Below are 21,821 nucleotides of genomic sequence, written 5' to 3' on the forward strand. Positions count from 1 at the left end.
TAAATAAACAAAATATATACTTTTGGGCTTTAACACACTCAGTTAATAATAACCCTTTAATTGCATCCCAAACTTTCCAATTCCATATCATAACCCTCGAAGAATGGTGTCGTAATTGGAAGACTAAAATAAATCCCATCAAATCACCTTTACCCTTCGTCCCAAACCTACCGACTTTCTTACAGTATGCTGTGATAATGTTTCTCTTATCCCTATCGAACAGATCCGCTACCTTGGGCTGCACACACTAACCTGGAATCCTCACAAAAGACAGGAAACTGCAGATCGATTCCGATTATTACAGCACTTACTAGACAAAAAGTCTAAACTTCCAGTCCATTACAAAAGACTGATCAACATAGCCATAATAAGGCCAATCTGGACATACAGAGTTGAGCTTTGAGGCTCCACTAAACCTTCAAATTCCTCTCATATCCAATCCTTATCCCTCTGATCGTATCCAATCTAGCCCGAACCAGATATTAATCCTTCCATCATAAACTTCCTAACCAAATCCACTAGTTTCTAACCTTGATTTCTCATCTATTCCTGACAATCCTCCAAGGCGCCTGAAAAGAAGATGGCCTCAAGACCTTCTAATCTAGATATATTAGCAGAGTGCAACCAATGGGTAGTTTCTCTACATGGCTGTATCACTCCATCAAGATCAAATTTACTAAATGTATTTTTATGTAAATTCATAAAAAATAAATAAATAAAAGGTCTTTTTTTCGGTTTTCTTCCCTGTTTCCAGGTAAACTGTCTAAAAATACTTACAAAAAAATAAAATGTTGGTGCTTTATGGTGACTCACTCCTTCCAAGCACGTCAGATCAAAATAAGTAGACGATTTGAATTAGTATTAAAATTTCATTTACTATCAGAATCCGTTAAAAAACGAAAAATAACATTGGAAATGTTAGAGTTAGGTGCACTGAAGAAGAATTACATAAGGTTAGTTGTTAAAAAAAACTAAAAAGATAATTTTTTTTTTTTTTTAACCTCCTCCTGGTCATTTATGATATACGGGGCCAGAATGGGTTAAGGTTTCATTCCAGCGTAAAATAAAATTAAACTCTCTTGACTACAAACGGTATTAAAAGATGCCAAATGCCGTTATCACTCAGCTAAAATCCAATCAAAATTACAAAAATCGTAGAGGTTGTGGAGGTGAACAAGAATAGTGAAACACCCTGTAAATTAAATTATTTATCCTAATATTTGTTTATAATGAATGATTCTTACCTCTGAGAAGAAGGTTGGGAGGTGCAGTAAATTAATATAAACTTATTTATTAGTACCTTCTACTAACAGTTATTAATAAATAACTTCTCTCAACCTATTTGTGTTCTTCAATGATGGCACCCAACCATCTTCTCATATATTATCGATGGTTAGCTACTAACTCATCAAGATGATACTTGGCTCTATTTGCAAAATATCTTATTGTTAGTTATTTAGTGATATTGATCATCATTTCACAACCTATTACTACATTGCTGAATGCCCATTATATACCCTCAAGCAGCGGTCCTATTCGTTGGTGGCGTGGTGGGACTATTCTAGCCTCCAAAGCAGGGGTGCCACAAACGAATCCCACTTCCTCAAATTGTTAAAACAAAAAAAGAAAAACAATTAAAATAATTATTATTGTTTGTCCAGACGAAGCACCGCCGCACCCCTAGCCCAACAAGAACACCACATCAAGTGTCACTCACGAACACCTTCGGCCGGTTTCATAGACAGGTAAAATACTTAAGCAAAAAAAGATTTAAGATTAAGATTGAAAAATGATACGATTTGAAAAATCCATTTATGTGTTTTTCTGTTAAATTACTTTACCATACAACAACAATTGTGTGTTAATTTAATGTTAATATGATGATAAAATGCAGAATTATATATAAAAAAAAATTTAAAAACACACATACTAGCATAAATTAGCGCTCTCAAAAAAATTAAACATAGAAACGTAAACTGTCATATCTATCTAGTACTAATTATTACTTAAATATTACCTCATTTTGCCTTAAGCCTTCTAGGCATATTTCTAATAAAATTCCCTAGTTGCGTGATTTCCTTCCTTATCTCCACCAAAGCTATTCTTAGCTTTTATATGTTATCAGTAATTCATGCATTTTTAATTTAAAAACTTTTATTATTCACACACATTCCAGTTTCATTAATGGTATTTATCTCAATTTTGCCATTAAATCATACACTGAAAATTATGTACTAATTTACGAAAAATTTGTAGGTCGTTTCCAAAAATTTCTAAAAATCATTGTTTTAAAAATGATAAATATTTGAGCTTCCATTGAGGTGGAAATATATGGAAATTTTTTTTTTGCCTTCGTAAAGCAATTTCAGATTTATACAATCATATTGGAGCTATAAACCGTCTTATTTTTTCTATGGTTATATACCAGGGGAATCAAACTGGTAACTCCCAAGGTAATTTTGTGAAGTCTACGATATATCTAACAACAGTTTATACAAAAGCTATTTTGTATCAATAGTCTAAATTTCTACAAAAATTTAATTTCATAGTTTCTTTTAATTATCCGATCCATATAAGGATCTGTAAACTACCAAGAAATAAATTCATTAACACCCTCACGAAATTGAAATCTAAGGTTTTTCATTACGAGATGGGTGAAGACCAAAAATGAATTTTAAAAATCAGTCCGTCCTCAGTTCAAGAGATTTTTCTTAGTCTAGTGGTCCAATTATTTAGCAATATGGCGTAGGCCACCATCACAGAAAGATTCTAGGAGCTCAACTTTAATATCCGATTTGAGGTTTCATGTGCATAAAAAAATAAATAAATAAATAAAACTCCAATATATAGAACATGGTTTACAATAAACTTTCTCGATAATATTATTGGAGTTATATCAATGGGTAGATTTTCCACATTAGTATCATGTCACTATGTCACCTACAGAATTTACTTGTATATATTTTTATACAGTTGTAAATAACAATAAATAAATTATTAATAAAAAAAAAAAAAAATATTAAACATCTTTAATCTCCCCTCCCCCCTTCTAATATTGACGAGGGTAAAGTTTACGCGGATCTTTAACCTGTTTATAAAATTTACATTTTTTCACTTGTATCATTTTTAGCAAATAATTATAGTTATTTTAGTAACATTTGCTATTATTAAAGTAGTCTTCAGATTAATATTTAATTTAATCATTGTTACAGTTCAGAGCGAGCGAAGCAAGAAACTAAAGAAAAATGCCATTCTACGTTCGCCGAAGTGGCAGCCATCCTGCCGCAGGATATCCGAGACTGTGGAATAATGGCGTGCAGGCCTTTTCTCATTCAGTCCTGTGCCAATATCAAGGTAAATATGTAAATGATACATTTATTGTTCTTTAAATTTATTTAGTTTAAACCATCAACAAGTAAAGCTTTATTCATTTTTTACTTGCTTTAAGTTTTTATTATATACATATAAAATGTACAATTACTGTAATGCACCCTTATACATTTTTTTTTGCTACTTATTACATAACTGCTGTGTTTTACATTTATGTTTAAGACTTGAATCATCATAAAGAACATATTTCTATAAATTTCAAAAATAACTAATCTTGCGCAGCATACTTTCTATTGCAAGATAAGTCTCTTGTCATCTTGTATATCTAGTGTAAAAAATGATTGCTTGTCGCAAAAAAAACTACACGTATAAAATAAAATCTTTGTAAATAAATATACAATGTTCAGTAAAAATTGTGCCGAAACGACAGTTTCACATTTTAAATACAGTATTTTTTTTATATTATTCATATTTAAAGTAAAATATTGTTTTCTCGACTTCTAAGTCGAATTAGCAAGAACCCTGGGGCACATGTCTAATATTTTTCGACCTAGTATCACCAAAAAAAGTTTCATTGAAATCAGTGATCCCATGTGCGTGGGATCATCTCTTTTTTTTTATTTAAAAGTTTCATTTGTCTTTTGTTATCGATTTTTTGACGAGTCGTCTCTTTTTAGGACATAAAATTGAAGTTAGAGGTCAGAGGTCTAAAAGGTTCAGGTCAAAAGGTCGAATGGGCACAATCAATTTTGGAAGACAAAAGCTGTTAAGAGTTTGGAAAAAAAAGATTAGAGTATCTATTTATAAATTAATCGTAAAATATTATAATACATAAGTATTATATGTGAAATTCCATAATATTTTTTAAAAAATCCGTAATATTAATAAAAAATTATTTTAGTGTGATAATAATCGATTAAAGTAAGTTTGAGAATATGATTCAAAACCGAAAACAAAATTCATTTTTGATAAAAAGGAATATTACATGTTTGATGGATACTTTTCGTCATGCAATATGTTTAAAGTTCAGTGGCCAGTCCATTCTCAGCCCTGGCATTCAAGACATAAGGACTTTTTAAATGATGCAGTTATTATATACATTACTTAACCCTACTACAGTGTTATTTCATTAAATAATTATATCATGAAATATCCCATTAGTTTATTTAATAAATACATTATAAACAAATTAGCTAAGGTTTATGACTCTGTCCTATTTTCACACTAAACACGTATAAAAAAAAATATATCAGAAAAATGCTCATATAATTATTTCGCAAACATCCTTGATCGGTCTGTAGTAAGTTAATAATATAATAAGAAAAAGGAAAAAGTAATTAAATAAAAAACCAAAAATAATGAATAACCACGGAATGGACTAAAAATTATCAAATAATTAATTGAAAACAGTATAAGAAATAACGAAATGTTTAGTCCAACTTCTTTGATTCAACTGCTAATTAAAATTAATTCCTCTAAAAATTAAAACTGATACTTCTTGATATAGCTGAAACCCGTACGGGAAAAACGAAGTAACTCAATTTTTTTTAAATCGATTTTCGGATAGGAGGTTTATAAAAAAAATAATAAGAAATTTAAAAAAATGCTTATATAATTATTTTACTAACATCCTTAATCGGCCTTAGTTAATAATTTAATGAGAAAAAATAAAAAGTAGTTAAATAAATTAATCACTACAAAATAGTGAATGAGCACGGAATAGAGTAAAAATTATTGAATAATTAATAATGAGAACACTAAAAGAAACAACGAAATGTTTAGTCCATCTCTATTGATGCAACTGCTAATTAAAAAATAATTAAATTTTAATTCTTTAAAAATTAAAAGTGAAACTTCTTGATATAACAGAAAACGATATGGGAAAAACGAGGTAGCTCACTTTTTTTTAAAATCGATTTTCGGATAGGGGGCAAAATGGTAAAGTCAAACCAGCTCAAAATCGCTGTTGAAAAATATGAGTAAAGGAAGAGAATGTGCGATTCCAAGAAAACTTTGTTCTCATGAACATTTCGGAAAAAGTAAAATACCTCATTTATTCCCAATAATCTTCCTATATTATTTGTATGAATGAATACTCGTATCACTTCAATTTAAGCATGATTAGAGATCTCACTAAATATTTCATTGTTTTATTATTAGATTTTTCAATTATTTCAAATAATGCTTAAAACTTCTTGATGTCGAGTGACATAAAAAAAGAAGAGGGGTGCGAGGATATAAAGACTCGTAATGGCAATTTTATTTTCCAGGGCCTTGCGCTAAATGGCAATAATTCGATGGCTCCCTTTAATTAAAAACTAAATGTCCCGCCTTATAATGGGAGATTAATTTCCTCTTGCAGTATTATGAGGAAGTTCTATACTAAAATATTTCTAGTTCCTAAATATTACCTTTGACAGATCTAAATGAAACCCAAGTAAATATTGATCTTGGTCAAAACCTGCTGAAGTTATTTCTCCACCACATTTTTTAGCTAGCACTAAATCTCTCTTTTAATAAAAAAAAATGTTCAAACTGCTATTCATTAAAAAATATAACCTATTAAACAGAAAACTTTTCTCCTTTCAGTAGATTAATCGTCAATTTGTTGACCATTCTGAAATCTAATCTACGAATCCGAAACCCAGGGCACAGAAAATTGTCAGAATATCAAACTTATTTAATTCTAATTCAGGAGTTATGTCCAGTGCCTATGGCCCATTACTCACTTCTCTGATGTATATTTTATGTTCTCTATAAGTATTCTTTATTCATCAAATATATTTCCAATGAATGTATGTACATAAAGCATCTCAGACAGGTTGTGTCTCAGAAAAATACCATCAGAAATACTCAAAAAGAACTTTTTATCTGACTCTAAGTGTTTGATGTTATTTGATGGGCCTTTTCTATAATGGTGATCAGCTTCAGACTCCATTTGGCCCGAGTGAAGAGGAGGAAAAAGTCAGTTATTTCATCCCAATTTCAGGTTACTTCAATGAAAACTATGTACAGTTACTAGTCAAAATTGATCAATCTGCCAGCTATAGTTAGAAAGAATAAAAAATGGCAGCTGTTTCAAAAATTTTTTTAAAAAATTTCATTCGGAGCTCCATATCTTTTAAAAAAGTAATAGAAAATTATTAAAAGTTGCTAAAATATGAGCCATTCTAGAAATATTTACGTTCAATAGTTCCCGAGATATACTTTTTTAAAAGCAACATTTCACAAGAAAAATGTACTGAAAAACCAGTAGCTAGTGAATTTATTTTGGGAAATCTGTATCTCAAAAATAATTAAACGTACAGAAGTCTATTAGCACTCAAATTTGAGCTAATTATTACGCTATTAAGTAGTTTATCAGGTTTGGCTTCATTAATGGGAACTAATGTTATTTGAATAAAACAGAATATAAAAAAAATATATATATCATAGGAGATGCGTGGCCTCGATATTGATCCACCGTATGCATTTACTTCCATCCATTAGAGAAATGGCAGACATGGGCGCTGATGTTGTAATAGCCATCTGTTGCTGACAATATCACTGTTGTTAATGTACACGGTCCCTGTAAGCCATTAGTATGAAAACAATTAGCTGGAAGCGGCTTTAAATGGAAATTTACGTTCTCAGTTTTAATGATTTCATTTTAGGTTGTACAATTATAAAGATCTAGTTGACCATTGAAAAAATCGATGATATGATTGCCTGGGGTACAGACGGAAATAAACTGTGTAATATGTCCCAGGTTTCTTCTGGATTCATCTTCAGTTGACAAGAGAATGAAAAACATTTCATGTGATTTAGGTGGACATCTGTCAATTTATCTGAAGACTAACGTCGACAAACATTAAACAGTATATCCATTGCTGAATTTTATTTTAACCCCACACTAATAATTATCTCCTTGATAAATTATTTAGTTTTTTTGAGGCTATAAATATAACATGATCAAAATCTTAAAATGGTAACACTTACTTATCGAAATTTACACAGTACAAGTTTATCAATAGCTTAAATTAATAAAAACTTTTCAGACTTCAATCTACAATATAAAGAAGAATACGGTAGGGACTGCCATTCATATGAACTCGGTCACAAGATGAACCACCATTATGAAAAGATTAAGGACGAAAGCCTCCTCGATGACAATGGCTCCTCCAGGACGATCCTTTGTCCTCGGCTAATCCTTGCTGGAATCCAATCCTTTGTCTTGAGCCTCCAACCGCCTCGAGTAATTAGGGTATTGTCGTTGGTGCAAGCTTTAGGAGGCTGTGGCGATTGTCCTGTTAGTGATTGTAGTAGTGGAACCCAAGGTCCTGTCGTAAGGTAGAGTAATTGCCTTAAGAGGGCGGAGTCCAATGCCTCCTCATTATTCTGCAATTGTTTTTCTGTAGTTAAAATTGGCGAAGGTTTTAAAGCATAAGCCAGTGATTGTTGAAATAAAGTGACCACTAGCGTCTAAAGCTACCGTTAAATGGTGATCTCAAGTGATTCAGTCAATTCGACTAACCCAAGATTCTGTTACAATATACATCTGATATTCATTCAATTAAAAATCAAAACAAATATAACGAATTTTGTATTTTAAAACAAAAATTACCGTTTTCATAAAACTGTACTTTTAGAGCTATGAAGGTTCTTGAGCTCATTAGAATGAAAGTACTTTTGCTGAATAAGGGTTTTGCAAGTTTGTGCTTTGGTCCCTATCCAAGCTCAATCGCCAATTTGATTCCCCAACCCGATGAATTAGGCCAGAGCCCACTTGGTAGAGGCTGGATGGGCCCCGGGCTGTAAAAAGATTGTAAAGTTCCCCTTCAAATACACGGGTGAAGTAACAGAATAAATTATCTATCTCAGACCCGGACTCGGGAGTTAGGCATCCAGGAGTTGTCTCTCCTTGAATCTGAATAGAAAGAGGATTAATGTCAGTTGAATTTTTGTCTCTAATACAATGAATTTCTCGAAACTTTTAAAGCTTCAGAGCTAGTTTTAGTTTACACCTACAATTATCATTGTGTATTTATAGTTTCACTAGAATAAAACCAAGTGTCTTATAGAGTAATGTATTTTCGATTAAATAAGAATTTAACTATATTATAATATCTATATATGTTTAGATAAATTAAATATGTTCTGGGGCCGAAGTTCCTCCTTGGGCATACCTAGGACATACGCTAATAGGCCCCTAATTATGTCCCTAACTTTGTGAAGACTAGAGGCCTCGTGTTGAAGTTATCGCTAATTTTGTGATTTTCGCAAAAAAAAAAAAAAACGAAAGACTGGTAAGGCGAAATTTATGAACAAAAAATTTGTATTTTCATAATTTATTTTTATTATTATAATTCATTTTTTTTCAATTAGTACTCCGCAAATAAATTTCGTGTAAAAAGTTTTTTGAGTTCGAACTTAATAATCTGGTTCCACCTAGATATAAACAATACTAGATTATGTTTTAGGTAATCAATTAAATATTTTCTGGGGTCGAAGTTCCTCCTTGAGCATACCTAGCCTCTAGGACATAAAAGACCCTACTCTTGAACAGATTAGTGAGAAAATGTGCTCTTCAGAACATTCTATTGTCCTTTTTGCAGGTGTTTGTTCTGCTGCTATCGCTCCTGGTCACCCTGCAGCAAGCTCTCAGTTCCGGATACATCAACTCTGTCATCACAACCATCGAGAAGAGGTTTGAGATACCAAGTTCTTTATCTGGCCTCATTGCGTCCTCTTATGAGATTGGAAATGTAACCACAGTTATCTTCGTCAGCTATCTAGGATCGAGGAGACACATCCCTGTCTGGATTGGGATAGGTATGCCTTCTTCATTTTATTTTATTTTCACTTATATTTCGATAACCCTGCCGAGCAGATTGGTTGGCATAATCATTCAGCTAGGAAAAAAAAACTTGACAGGCAGGAAAAAAAACAGTATCCAGTGAGTACCTTTTTTGTGGCTTCAATTTATTCCATAATTACATAAGTGAGTTCTCATCCAGGCCTTTTTTAATCTCCTAATATTCTCCAGCATGAGAGGCATATTATTAATTTATTGAAATGAAAATTTAACTTAAAAATAAAATATTTGTGATGTAAGTCATTTTTCAATATATTGTGTTCTAGGTAAGTGATTTTCCTCTTAAAAAAAAAAAATAGTCTCAATCTTCAACCCTTAAATTTCAAAGCATGTAGCAATTGATATTAGAGGAAAATATTAACTTAATATCCAGGTGATAAATAAACAATGCAAAGTGTAAATTCTTGTTTATGTGAAAAGGTGGTATTGTGTTTTCTGGAGATTAAAATGAAACATAAGGTAGCCCAACAAAAGTGGATTTTTTTTAAGGAATGTCCTTTCAACTGAGCCATTCACTGGCAAATTGAAGAATTTTTCTATTTTTTAATGGATATTTGAACCACTATTGTTTAAAAATATGCAGTTGTTTTGTTCGTTTATCAAGTCAAACAGGTCAAATCCATTGAAATAAAATAATTTATACCACAGTGAAAATCATTTGCTCATATATAAAAACAAAACAAACAGCATTAAGAAATTCCCTCTATACTACTTTTTCTGCATTAATAACATTTGATATTAAACTTAAAATTATTATTTTGTATTCATATTTTAATCATTTTACCTTCTTAATGAATGGCATTATAATTTAAATTATTGGCTATTAAAATTTATAATAATATATGTCATAATTACAAGGGTATAAAATTTTAATTTAACTTATGCCAATAAAATCATTCAAACTGCTATGAAACCAATCATTTATAGCCACTTCCTTAATTGACTTAGCAGATTGAGATGGCATTGATTTTCACAAAGCTTCTTCTATTTAGTAAATTGATTCTGCCAATTTAGTTATCAGACAGAAAGTTACTTATAGCCGACTTAGTTAGCCATTAGCTTATTGGTCGTTGGCTATCCTTTCTCAATAGTATGATCACCTTTAGTAAATCAAGTCCAACCGCTGAGAACGTAATACTAGTAAATGCATAAAATTGCTTTCTTTATCTCACTGCATACATTCTTATATATTTTCTACCTTATTATACATAGTCTCCCTTCTTATCTATATTCTACTATATATTAATTTATGTCACTTCTTTACTTTTATTTAGAATGAGACGTATTCCAAAGATAGTACCATAGACTGCGGTCTCTTCCTGTACTGAGGCCGTCCTAAAGACTTTCCTTAAGCTATTAGAGTTGTTGCAAATGAACTCCAGTCTACAATCTTTGCAATATCTCAAACATAAAATAAAAAAACTTTTTTTTGCTACATGTACCACTATTCAAGCAAAGCAATGATATAATGGCCTCCCCACTTTCAATTTTTCAATTGCTCATTGTTACAGCCCATCACTATTTTATAAAGGCAGAGACTGGTGTATTCTTCAAGCTGTCATTATATTTGAAATAGTAAAGAAGAGCAGGAATAAAAAAAAATTAAACTGAAGACACTGATTGTGTTTTATATATGTTTTTAATTCTTCACATAAGAAATATCCACATGCTGTAGTTCAAATCACTTTTTATTTATGTTTAAAAAACTGTATAAGCCTCAAATCAAAAGTTTTGTATACAGTTTATCAAACTCAGTTATATATCTCAGCTCATTACAAAAAAATCATTTGAATTTTCTTTTTCATTTTTTATTAAAATTTTATTTTTGTTTCTTAGGTGCTGTCATAATGGGTGTTGGATCCCTAGTTTTCATGTTGCCACACTTTACTGCTGAACCACCGTCCGGTTCTGTAATGGTCAATTCCACTTCAGATAACATATGTAAGACAGTCTCAGTGAGGGAGCAAGATATGGGCCTCGGAAGGTTTTCAGGTATCTACTCAGATATATTATATCTATCCCTATAGAAATTTATTTGAGTATATTAGTGTGGTTTGATGCATTTGTGTAAGAGATGTCATTGGCTAATTATCTTCAAAAATTATTTAGATTAATTAATGAAAATTACATAATCTATCGAATCCTTTATTTTTTCAAAATTTACTTATTGATATTTACAACTGTATTAAAATATATACAACAAGTAAATTTGACGTTAGTTATACAATGGCATAATAAAGACATGTGGAGAATCTACCCATTGATAGAACTCCAACTATTGAGTCCTAAAACTTTTAGAACTGAATTTCTGTTCCACAGGTTTATTGTGCGTTTAGAATTTACCAAATAGTAAATGAATAATCATAGAATATTATAACCGTTAAATACTACTAATGCTCCTTAAGTTATCAAATTATTTATTGAACAACTTAATATACCCATATAAACAAATATATAAATGATTCAGATCGATATGTAGATAGAAGAAACAATATTGCCCAAATGGTAGTTAACAAGATAACTGCATAAATTACTTAGCTTGGATACTTGTGGGTAGTAGAAAACTGCAGGTTACAGCTGGCTCAAACTGCTATTATAATCAGGGTCTACCATCAGGTTCCTGTGTTCTCGTCTCAATGATCCATCAAGTTCAATCACAGTGATTGTCCAGGAAACAATCTCTCTGATCATTTCATCAGGATCAGTCCCTCCTCTTTTACATAAATGAGGTATTCTATTCCTACTCTGAGAAGGTAGGAATTCTCGATGCTCTTCTCCATCAAATTTCGAAATAGGGAATTTTTTATTAGGCTCCTCCCTATGAGGTTTCATTACAAAGGCTAATCAGTAGTTCTAGAGAAACCAATATTATAATTTTCAAGTCCTCCCTAATACTCTTTCTGAGAGGTCTCCACACCTAGAGAATTTAATTAAGGTTTCCAGGAGGACAAACTATCCTTCTTCACTTCCTAAAAGTTTTTTCTACGTTCTATTGAGGGCTTTATGGTTCTAACACAAAATAGACCTTTTGAGTTAATCTTCATTTCTAGAAGCCACTTTTTTCAGTATCCAGATACACCTACATCTCCCAGTTAAGAACCTATCTGAACTTAAGAATATTCAAAATGTTCAATACATGGCAATATATTTATATATTAACAGAAAATTAATGTCCACAATTTTTAACAGGACTGTCTGCACCACCACTAGCTCCTCATAACAACCTACGAGAGAACTGTATACAAGGCAGTCCTTCAACAACTGGTCCAGTTTTATTGTTCCTCTTAGCACAGCTTCTCCTTGGTTGTGGTGGATCACCTCTTTTCACTCTGGGCACTACGTATATTGATGACCATGTCAAGTCAGAAAATGCATCAATATATATAGGTAACATTTTATATAGCTCAATAGCACTCTATCAAGATGAAACAATTCATAAACAAAATTTATTAATACTTATTTTCTACTATATTACTTTTACTATTTGCTCTGAAAATGTACAAAATATGTAGATTATAACTTCATTTGCTGTAAGAAGATATAATTTTATTTATATACGATAGTATGTGAACATAATTATTACTTAAGCATATATTAATATTAATTTAATATTAAGGCCACTTAACCAACTGTTTTGTGGTAATTGCAAACCATTAACAAATACCATAAGCTCAAAAATGTGCATGCAAAGTATTCTATTTATGCCTTATCAGGTAGTACTCACATTAATGCTGGAAAACATCAAGAAGGATCAATATACTGACCTGAAAACAAAAAAAAATTAAATAAGTCTGCTTTATAAGTAAAATTATTCTTTTCCCTGTACATGTTTTGGTATTATTTAGTCATTTTACTATATCTTTACATTTCATGCAATAGGGAGTCCTGAACCAAAGTTATCTAAATTTTTGTCTTACAGTCTACTGACCAATATTCTTCTTTTTTTCTTCTAGTAATAGCTTTATCTAAATAATATTGTTTTGTAGGTTGTATGTACAGCATGGCAGCCTTTGGCCCGGTCTTAGGTTTTCTTCTTGGTGCCTACCTTCTTTCATTTCACATGGATGCCTTATCCACTTTTCCAATAGAAATCGGTATGTATTATATAAACTTATTTGCTCTACATCGTAAGCATTAGTGGAATGAAAATTTATAGACTTTTATCATTTTATTGTTATTTTCTTTAAAGATCCTGGAGATAGAAGTTGGGTTGGAATGTGGTGGGGAGGATTTCTCATATGTGGTCTTCTCTTAGTGATTGTTGCTATACCTTTCTTTTCATTTCCCAAAGTTCTGACGGTAAGGAGATTTTGAAAATTTATAATTTTTAAGAAGTATGAGTTTATTTGCTAATTTTCATCTTTATAATTTTAGAGAGAAAAAGAAAAGATCCGATTGATGGAAAAAAATAATTTGGCAACACAAAAGGCTGGTGAAACTGTGAATCAAGGTGCTAGCAGTTCAAATAAGGATTCTGCTTATGGCAAGGACATTAAAGGTGATTTAAAAAACAATTATTTCTGAACAAGTTTACTATTTTTTAAAGTGATTTATGACATCATACAGGCGGACAATATTCAGAATTAATTATCTTATTAGTAGTAGTAAAGATGAAGATGATTCAGTGTTTTTAAAATATACAATGCTCATTATTGAAGGACTTACACATGTCAGTTTATAAAACAGGCTTATCAAATTTCTGGGTCATTTTTTAATTCTTTTTTTATCATTCTGCAAGAATAATGTGTTGATTTCATCAAGAATGTTCATCAATATAGCCCTATGTCACTGCAAAGTGAGATATTGTAGTATAGAAAATAAATTAATATTTATCAGTAATTATAGTCACAACTTATCATAGGGGAAAAAGGAAGAGAAAAACAAGTATTGACCTCAAAAGGCAGGTCTTCGACAGTTGCTTTAGCCCAGTCACTTATGGATGCCAAGCGTTGCCAAGCCACAGACTATAGCTCAGGAGAGGAAATTAGAAGTGTGGCAAATAAATATAAGTGGCAAAATATTGGAAGAAGTATTGTGAATGTGAGGAAAACGGATTGAATAAAAAATGCTTGGATCCAGAAAGAAACAGGACTCACTGACACACTGAAGATGACAAGATTGAGCAAATGGAAATGGGCAGGGCTTCTCCTTCAATGCGAAGATGACAGATGGTCAAAAATTGCCACAGAATGGACTCCATACAACCTTCAAAGAAGAAGAGGACGTCAAAATAAAAGATGGAGTGATATGTTCAAGAGGATGGCAGGACCCCTCTGGTGAACAGCTGCCAAGGACCGAGATGTCTGGAAGGAGAAAAGGAAAGAACTCGCCTCCCAATAGGGCTGGTCACCCCAGGAAGTGCTGACTATTACTCCCGAAAGGGAAAGCCTATGCAGGAATTGAAAGAAAATTGATAGAAGTTAATGTTTTGTCAATTATTATAGATATAATTTTTTTTTCTGTTTCTTTAAATGTTTGTATTGTATTTTGTATGATTTTAATTTATTGCATAAATAAAAAGCTATTTAATTTCATTTCATAGTCACAACTGAAATTGATGAAAACATAAGCAACACATTACTTTCAATGAATACTATCTCAGAATATTCTAAACGTTTAGACACCTCAAGTATGAGACTTCAAAATGAATGTGTCAAAAAGCAAATATAAATTTTACTATGTTTACTAAGCACTTAAGAACTTGTATTATATAATCAATTTTCTCTTTTCCTTTTCATTGGAATCTTCACTAAATGATTAATAGACCATGGAATACTAAACTAGCAAAAAAATGGTGAAGAAAAAATATTGCAATTGAAAAAGTGGCTAGGAAAAGGATCTTATCACAAATAATTTTTTTTTATATACTATTCTGAAGATTTTTTACAATGATTATTAAAAGCATCTACATTATTTCTTCCTATAGACCTTATTTTTATACTATTCAGAAAGAAAACCGAATTCCCAATCAAAATAAATAAATTCAATAATCAAAATGTAGATACAATAAAAAAATAAATGGGCCCTGCTTACACCTAATGTGCCTTTTCACTGTAAAACCTTTCATTTTCTTTCTTAAGTAAAAATTAACTCAAACTATGACATATTAACATCTGAGCTTTGTTAAAATGAAAATAAATAAAAAGAATAGTTAATTACAATGACAATATTATCAATATATTGTTTTAAAGATTTTAAATCAACAAAAACCCTTTAAAATATGAATTTCAATTCAATATAATGCAAACCTTGTTTTTAAGCAATAAAGAATACTTAGACATAGTATTCAGTAGAGTTTTCGATTCAGCTGTATTCTGTTATCTGGAGTTTCTTCAGTTTTGATACTATCAAGAGTTACTCTCAGGAATTTCCTTTTCAGAGTGAGACATGTAAGTTTCCCCTGAATTCTTTTTCTTGTTAGATGTGTTTTTTTTCCAGTTTTAATTTTCCAAAAGAAAGAGGTTATGACATTTTTCTGAATCACTCGTTCTTTTTCCTACCACCTCCTCAATTGTTGGTTTTAAAATTCTTTTTGTAATGGATGAAAAATTTCTTATCAAAATGTATATTTTTAAAAATAATTTATTACATTTATCTAATTTTCCCTTATTGTTCTGTTTAAAGGAGGAATTCATAGCAATTCCAAATTTTATTTTGTATAAATTTCATATAGTTTTACAGATACCTATTATATCTTTTTGTTTTACAGAGGACATTTTATAAATGAAATAAAAGATTTAAAATTTATTTCTTTAGATTTGTAAGGCTTATAACTAACATAATGGCTAAAGTAAACCATTTAAAAATTTAATTTATTTCTCTAAAATATTGTAGATATTCCACGCTCAATGTGGAGGTTGGTTTGTAATCCAGTATATGTCATAACCTGCCTTGGAGCATGTATGGAGTTAGTCATTGTGTCTGGATTTGTTGTCTTCTTACCCAAGTATCTTGAAACACAATTCAGCCTTGGAAAGAGTCAAGCAAGCGTATTTACAGGTCTGGCTATTTATATTAAATATTTTGTTTTTCATTCACACATTTCTTATTTCTGAATTGTTAACCATCCATTTTATTATTATTTTTTTAGGTTCCATAGCAATTCCAGGAGCATGTATTGGTATATTTATGGGAGGCTGCTTGTTGAAGAGGCTGGAACTAAGACCGAAAGGAGCAGTACAGTTTGTGTTGATATCTAATACTGTCTGTCTCGCTTCGTATGCTCTCTTATTTTTCCTTGGATGTGATAATGTAAAAATGGCAGGAACCACAATTCCGTATACCAACAGGTAAGTAAAAATTCCAGCTTTTTTCTTAATTTTATTATTAAAAGCTAATATCACTTAGATCAGTTACAATAAAACACTAGCTTTTTTTACTACTATTTGTCTTTGGAGTAGGAAGAAAAATAGAACAAAATGTTTTTTTTTAATGTGAAATTTTAAGAAGTAATAATTAGACCAGTGGAGCCTAAAAACATCAATCTTGATATAAGAATACAAATTTTTTGAAAAAAATTAAATGATAATTGTTTTTATTAAAATCATTTGCTGCATCTAATTGTCAGCAACTTATTATTGTAATATTATTGTTACATGATATCAAACTTGGGTCATACAAAAAAGCAGAATATTTATCCCACTAGTTATATTTATAAAAATAATTCACTATAATATTCAATTTATAATATAATGGTTTAATTAATTATTAGGTCTTAAAAAATATTAGAAGTGAGCAAAGTTAGAAGTGAAAATAATATCTGAATTTTTTTAATATTTTAATATTTTCAATTTATGTTGAATATTTTTTTTTTTCATTTTCATATTTACAATTTATATTGAATATTATCTGATAGTTCACGGCTGGAACCATTCACCGTCAACCTAACAGCTGCTTGTAACTTTGGCTGTGAGTGTCACACAACTGATGTAGAACCTGTTTGTGGAAACAATGGCCTAACATACTTCAGTCCGTGCCATGCTGGATGTACTGCTTTATCTTCTCGATCCAATTACACTAACTGTGCATGTAGGTCCATTATTGCAATTCAGTTCTCTAATTTATCAAAACTGATTCATTAGTTGCCTTAGCTATTTAATATTTCTTTTACAAACTCTGTATCTGCAGGATTAAAATACTAGAATTCAATCTAAACATATTAAAATGTCTTATTTTCTTTTTGTTATATATTTATATTGTTTCCTTCTGTTGAAAAGGTATCCATGGAAATGTCAGTGGTCTCAGTGCTCCTTTATCCGATTTTGCTGAAGTAACTGTAGTGCCAGTTGCTACAGCAGGGCCTTGTAACTCTCCCTGCCACACGATATTCCCATTCCTTATTCTACTCTTCTTCATGACATTCATTGTTGCTGTGACACAAATGCCACTTCTCATGATTGTCTTAAGGTAAGACATTTGTATAAACAATTAACATCCTAAAGGGAAATTCAAAAATAATAATAAATATGTGCGGAGATGTAAAAATTTTCTTTTAATTATTTGCACTATATAGACCAATATTAAAGATGATCATTAATTTAATCCTTTTAGGTCAGTAAATGAAGAAGAAAGATCTTTTGCTCTGGGAATGCAGTTCGTAATCTTTAGACTTTTTGGATACATACCAGCACCAATACTTTTTGGTAATCTTATAGACTCTACTTGTCTTTTCTGGAAGTCCACTTGTGGTGAGAAGGGAGGGAGATGTCTCTTGTATGATATAGAACAATTTCGATACAGGTACATCTATTAGGCTTTCATTATATTAAAAATACCCTACACTTGTGAAATCGATTGACCAAGAGAGCAAAGAATGTTAAGCTGTCATTTTTTGGCTATATCTGGTTCAATAAGACAATGTAACATCTAAACTAAATTATAATTTAGAATAAATAACATTAAAATGCCAAAATATATACAAGATTCTGGTCAAAAAATTCATAAGATTCTGTTTGGAAATAAACAGAAATACAATGATTGATTTTTATTCTTAAATATAATTAAGTATTATAACGTAAAAATCTTTTGAAATTGTCATCACTCTTCTATTTTTTTTTTTTTCTCTCAAAAGATATTTGAAGAAAGATTTTCATTTTTTTGTTTAATTAAAATAAAATGTGTACTAAAAATAAAATTAAAACTTTTACCTGTAGGTAAAATATTTAAATCTTTTATTTAAGGTTTTCAATTGCCAGTTGCCAATGTTTACAAAATGGTTGTAATTATAAAAAGCTCTTTTTCCGAAATTTTTAATGAATGCTTTTTATTTATAAATTAAGAATTATGAACTTATTATTTCAAACTCTCTCCTTATTTACTAAACGCAATAAACCCATAATAAATGCAATAAACTGCTATCATGCCAATCTGACTAGATTCTTTCCTGCTCCCTGCTCCAAGTACTCCTACTACAGTGATTTAAAATTGTTTGCTACAGGACTAGTTTTGATCTTAAAAGAGACCTGCTAGTAGAAAGGCTATTTAACTTATATTATATAAATTAGGGTACTTAAATATTTAATAATTACAATACAACAAAGAATAATTATATCATTTTATGCATTAGTACTGTTAAATTTAATTCCATATCCGTATTTTTAATTATACATCCATTTTGTCTAGGTACGTGGGGCTATGTGCTGGCATCAAGCTGCTTGCTCTATCCCTGTTTTTGGTCGACTGGTGGCTGGTAAGGAGAAGAACTCATCTTGACGACTCTCATCCTGCTCTCACTGTAACAGATCTCGTAACCACTGGTTCCATCATTAGTTTGGATAAGTGTAAGTATTGGTTTGTTTCTCATCAAAGGTCCATTTTTCAAAACAACATTAATAAACCTCGAATTAATGAGATCTAATTTTACTCATCAATCAAAATAAGCTTCTTGGCTTGTATTTGATTCTCCCTGTGAACAAGTTTTTTTTTTGTTTCCTCTCCATGCAATCTTGGTATTATGCATTGACTAATACCAAAAAATTACTCTATACAAAAAAAGTTATAGATTTCAATGGTGAATCTACTACATCATTATCCATAATTTGTTACCCTGTTTTTAATCTGTTTGATACCTGTTAATATTATTTTTTTCTTGTAGTGTTTGAAGAGAAGGCAACACTGTCAAACTCAAGTACCGAAAGTGGAGAAAGAGGCCTTGAGCAGTGTGAAGCCCAGCTAATGGAAGCTTAGTTGCTCAATCATGTCAATTTAGGCAAATTTAATTTTAATTTTTGATTCTTTGAAATTCCAGAACATAAACGAAAAAAATGATATTTATATATGTATGTATATTGTATTATAAAAGAAGGATCTAATTTTAAACTAAAACATGTATATAAAAGATTAAATATTTTTCTTTTTTTATTGTTTTTAATATGAAAGTGAACCACTTTTTAAAAAATGGTGAACTATTATAATGGGTTTTGAAATACCCTATGTTATTTAGTTTATAAACTGATTTATTTTTATGCTATATGGCAGAGCGTTACGATTGCCAAGAGTTTTTCAACTCATACTACAAAGACTGTGATTGATTTTGATTATGTGATGTTTTTAATTTAAGCTGGAAGATTATTGACTGGTTGTACTTAAGCAAACTTTGTGTTGGTCTTAACAATTAAAATTGGGATCGGAAACTCAGTCACAGAATTTATACTACAAAAGAGTTTTATTGTTATTGACTATTTAAATATAAAATTATGTAAATACAAAAAATATAATGTGCATCTTGCACAGTGCCTTAAATAAATTGCATTGCAACATTGATAATATTAAATGAAGAAAATTGATTTCAGTCATTAGTTGTGTAAGAGAAGACGTATTTAGTTGATTTAATAAAAAAGCACATGTTGAGTAGACTAATTTAAACTTCTGAAAATTATATTTACAATAAAGTTCTCATTAACACATTAAATGCTAATAGATCCAAGTGGCTTCCCTCTGCAGTTTTTATTTAATTTTTTCCTGTTAAGCCAATGCAAGCAAAATGAATCCGAATTATGAAATTTATGTTATTTTTTTGTAACAAATAAAACTTTAATATATTGATATCTAAAATAAAATCTTATGGAAAAATTAACAAAAATTTTAGACTAATTTCTAGGTAAATTACCAATGTCATTATTGTACTCATTTTTTTAGCATATTTTTTTTAATATAATGTATTATTATTTATATGTTATTATCACTTTAGACCATTGTATGTATTATTAATAATTTCCATTTCTTAGTATTCTTAGTTAATTTTAAGATGTTGACTTCAGTGAAGTTTATAGAACATATATAGTTCCATCATCAGTTATAGGATGGTCATTTGATATAGGAATATATATTGCAAATGATTTATTAATCTTCTTAAGTCATGTTTTAGTGTTAATTACAAGAGCTGTGTAGATTCTGTTATAATGATCAATGTTAAAAGGTAAAGTACATAATATATGTCTATATTGAGTAAACAGATAAATAGTTTTTGATCATTCCATAAAGTCCATTAAATGGGGCATATCATTAGAATTTAAATTTAAGAAATTATAATTTTTTTTTTGTAAAATGTGTATGTCAGGTAAATCTGCTGATCTACATAAAGCAGATGCCATTCATATTGAATGTTTTAAGTGATGTAGGATAAGCACTTTATATTGAAATTAATTAAATAAAATATTTAAAAAAATAAAATTTTAAAATGATTGATTTTTATTATTTCCCTTCTAACATTAACAGGTCACACAGTGTTTTTTCTATTAATAAAAATTCTTTTTCCACTTTACTTTTTAATAAAGCTAGAAAAGTATCATGGAGCCCAAAATCTCAATGAAGAAAAGTGAACTAAGCATTAAAGAGAAATAGACGATGATGGTGGGGAACTTTTAAATTTTATTAATTTCAACTATTTCAATGAGTATTTAACACTTGGTATTGAGCATTTGATCCACTATTTCTCTTTAATCAAAATTGACTTTTAAAAACAAATTATATCGAAGCAAGACCACATTTCGTTCGTTTTCATATCATAACTAAAATTTTCCAAACTTTTTGATTTAATTTACTGCTGAACAATTCATTTAATGAGATAAATGATTGAATTAATATTTACCAATTCATTCATAAATTAGTTCATTGCAATTTATTATTTTTATTGGAGGAAAAAGGAAAGTTTTGTCTTATAAACCGCTTAAAAATATTTACCATTGTAGATAGTTTGGAACCTACATGGGATTAGTTTTTCGGACAAGTTCAAAAAGAAGTTTATTCTAGTATGAACTGAAAAGGTCCTACATTCAAGGTGAGGAAAGTACTTTTTCAAGATGCTTCAGCTTTTCAAGATGACTTCCGTGATAGCTAAAATTGAAACTTATAACTATGAAGCTATTTTGTTAAACTGCTTAATTTATATATCAGAATATCATTAATCCCAGTAGATATCCCAGTCCATCAAGACAAAATTAGGAGGTTGATGAACAATTTGCCATTTATAATGTTATTCCATGATTTAATTATCCCAGTCTTTGTGTTTGGATTAAGATTATGAAATGAAAAATTTATCACATCAAGTAAATAAAGTTCTGAAAATATAACCAAGAATTCATTTTTATTAACTATGAAATGAATAATAAAAATAAATAAGGCAACTTCAACTATTACA

The 21,821-nt window shown here is 30.1% G+C and overlaps 1 protein-coding gene across 1 annotated transcript in view; it reads left to right on the plus strand.

The window, feature by feature from the left end:
- Oatp30B (Organic anion transporting polypeptide 30B) overlaps positions 1-20,865 on the plus strand; it is a gene marked incomplete at its 5' end in the record, with an annotated part of 57,349 nt that extends 36,484 nt beyond the window's left edge. Inside the window, 15 exon segments of the mRNA XM_067051983.1 lie at positions 1,662-1,745; positions 3,213-3,354; positions 8,925-9,141; positions 11,021-11,176; positions 12,374-12,571; positions 13,171-13,278; positions 13,374-13,483; positions 13,559-13,682; positions 16,019-16,183; positions 16,275-16,473; positions 17,040-17,212; positions 17,401-17,590; positions 17,735-17,923; positions 18,806-18,963; positions 19,278-20,865. Coding sequence (XP_066908084.1) covers positions 1,662-1,745; positions 3,213-3,354; positions 8,925-9,141; positions 11,021-11,176; positions 12,374-12,571; positions 13,171-13,278; positions 13,374-13,483; positions 13,559-13,682; positions 16,019-16,183; positions 16,275-16,473; positions 17,040-17,212; positions 17,401-17,590; positions 17,735-17,923; positions 18,806-18,963; positions 19,278-19,369 — 2,305 coding nt within the window. The 3' untranslated portion in view covers positions 19,370-20,865.
- Positions 20,866-21,821: the final 956 nt, after the last annotated feature.

This window comes from Halyomorpha halys, unplaced genomic scaffold (assembly GCF_000696795.3).
Source record: "Halyomorpha halys isolate HHAL.00 unplaced genomic scaffold, Hhal_1.1 Scaffold965.1, whole genome shotgun sequence".
Classification (NCBI taxonomy): domain Eukaryota; kingdom Metazoa; phylum Arthropoda; class Insecta; order Hemiptera; family Pentatomidae; genus Halyomorpha; species Halyomorpha halys.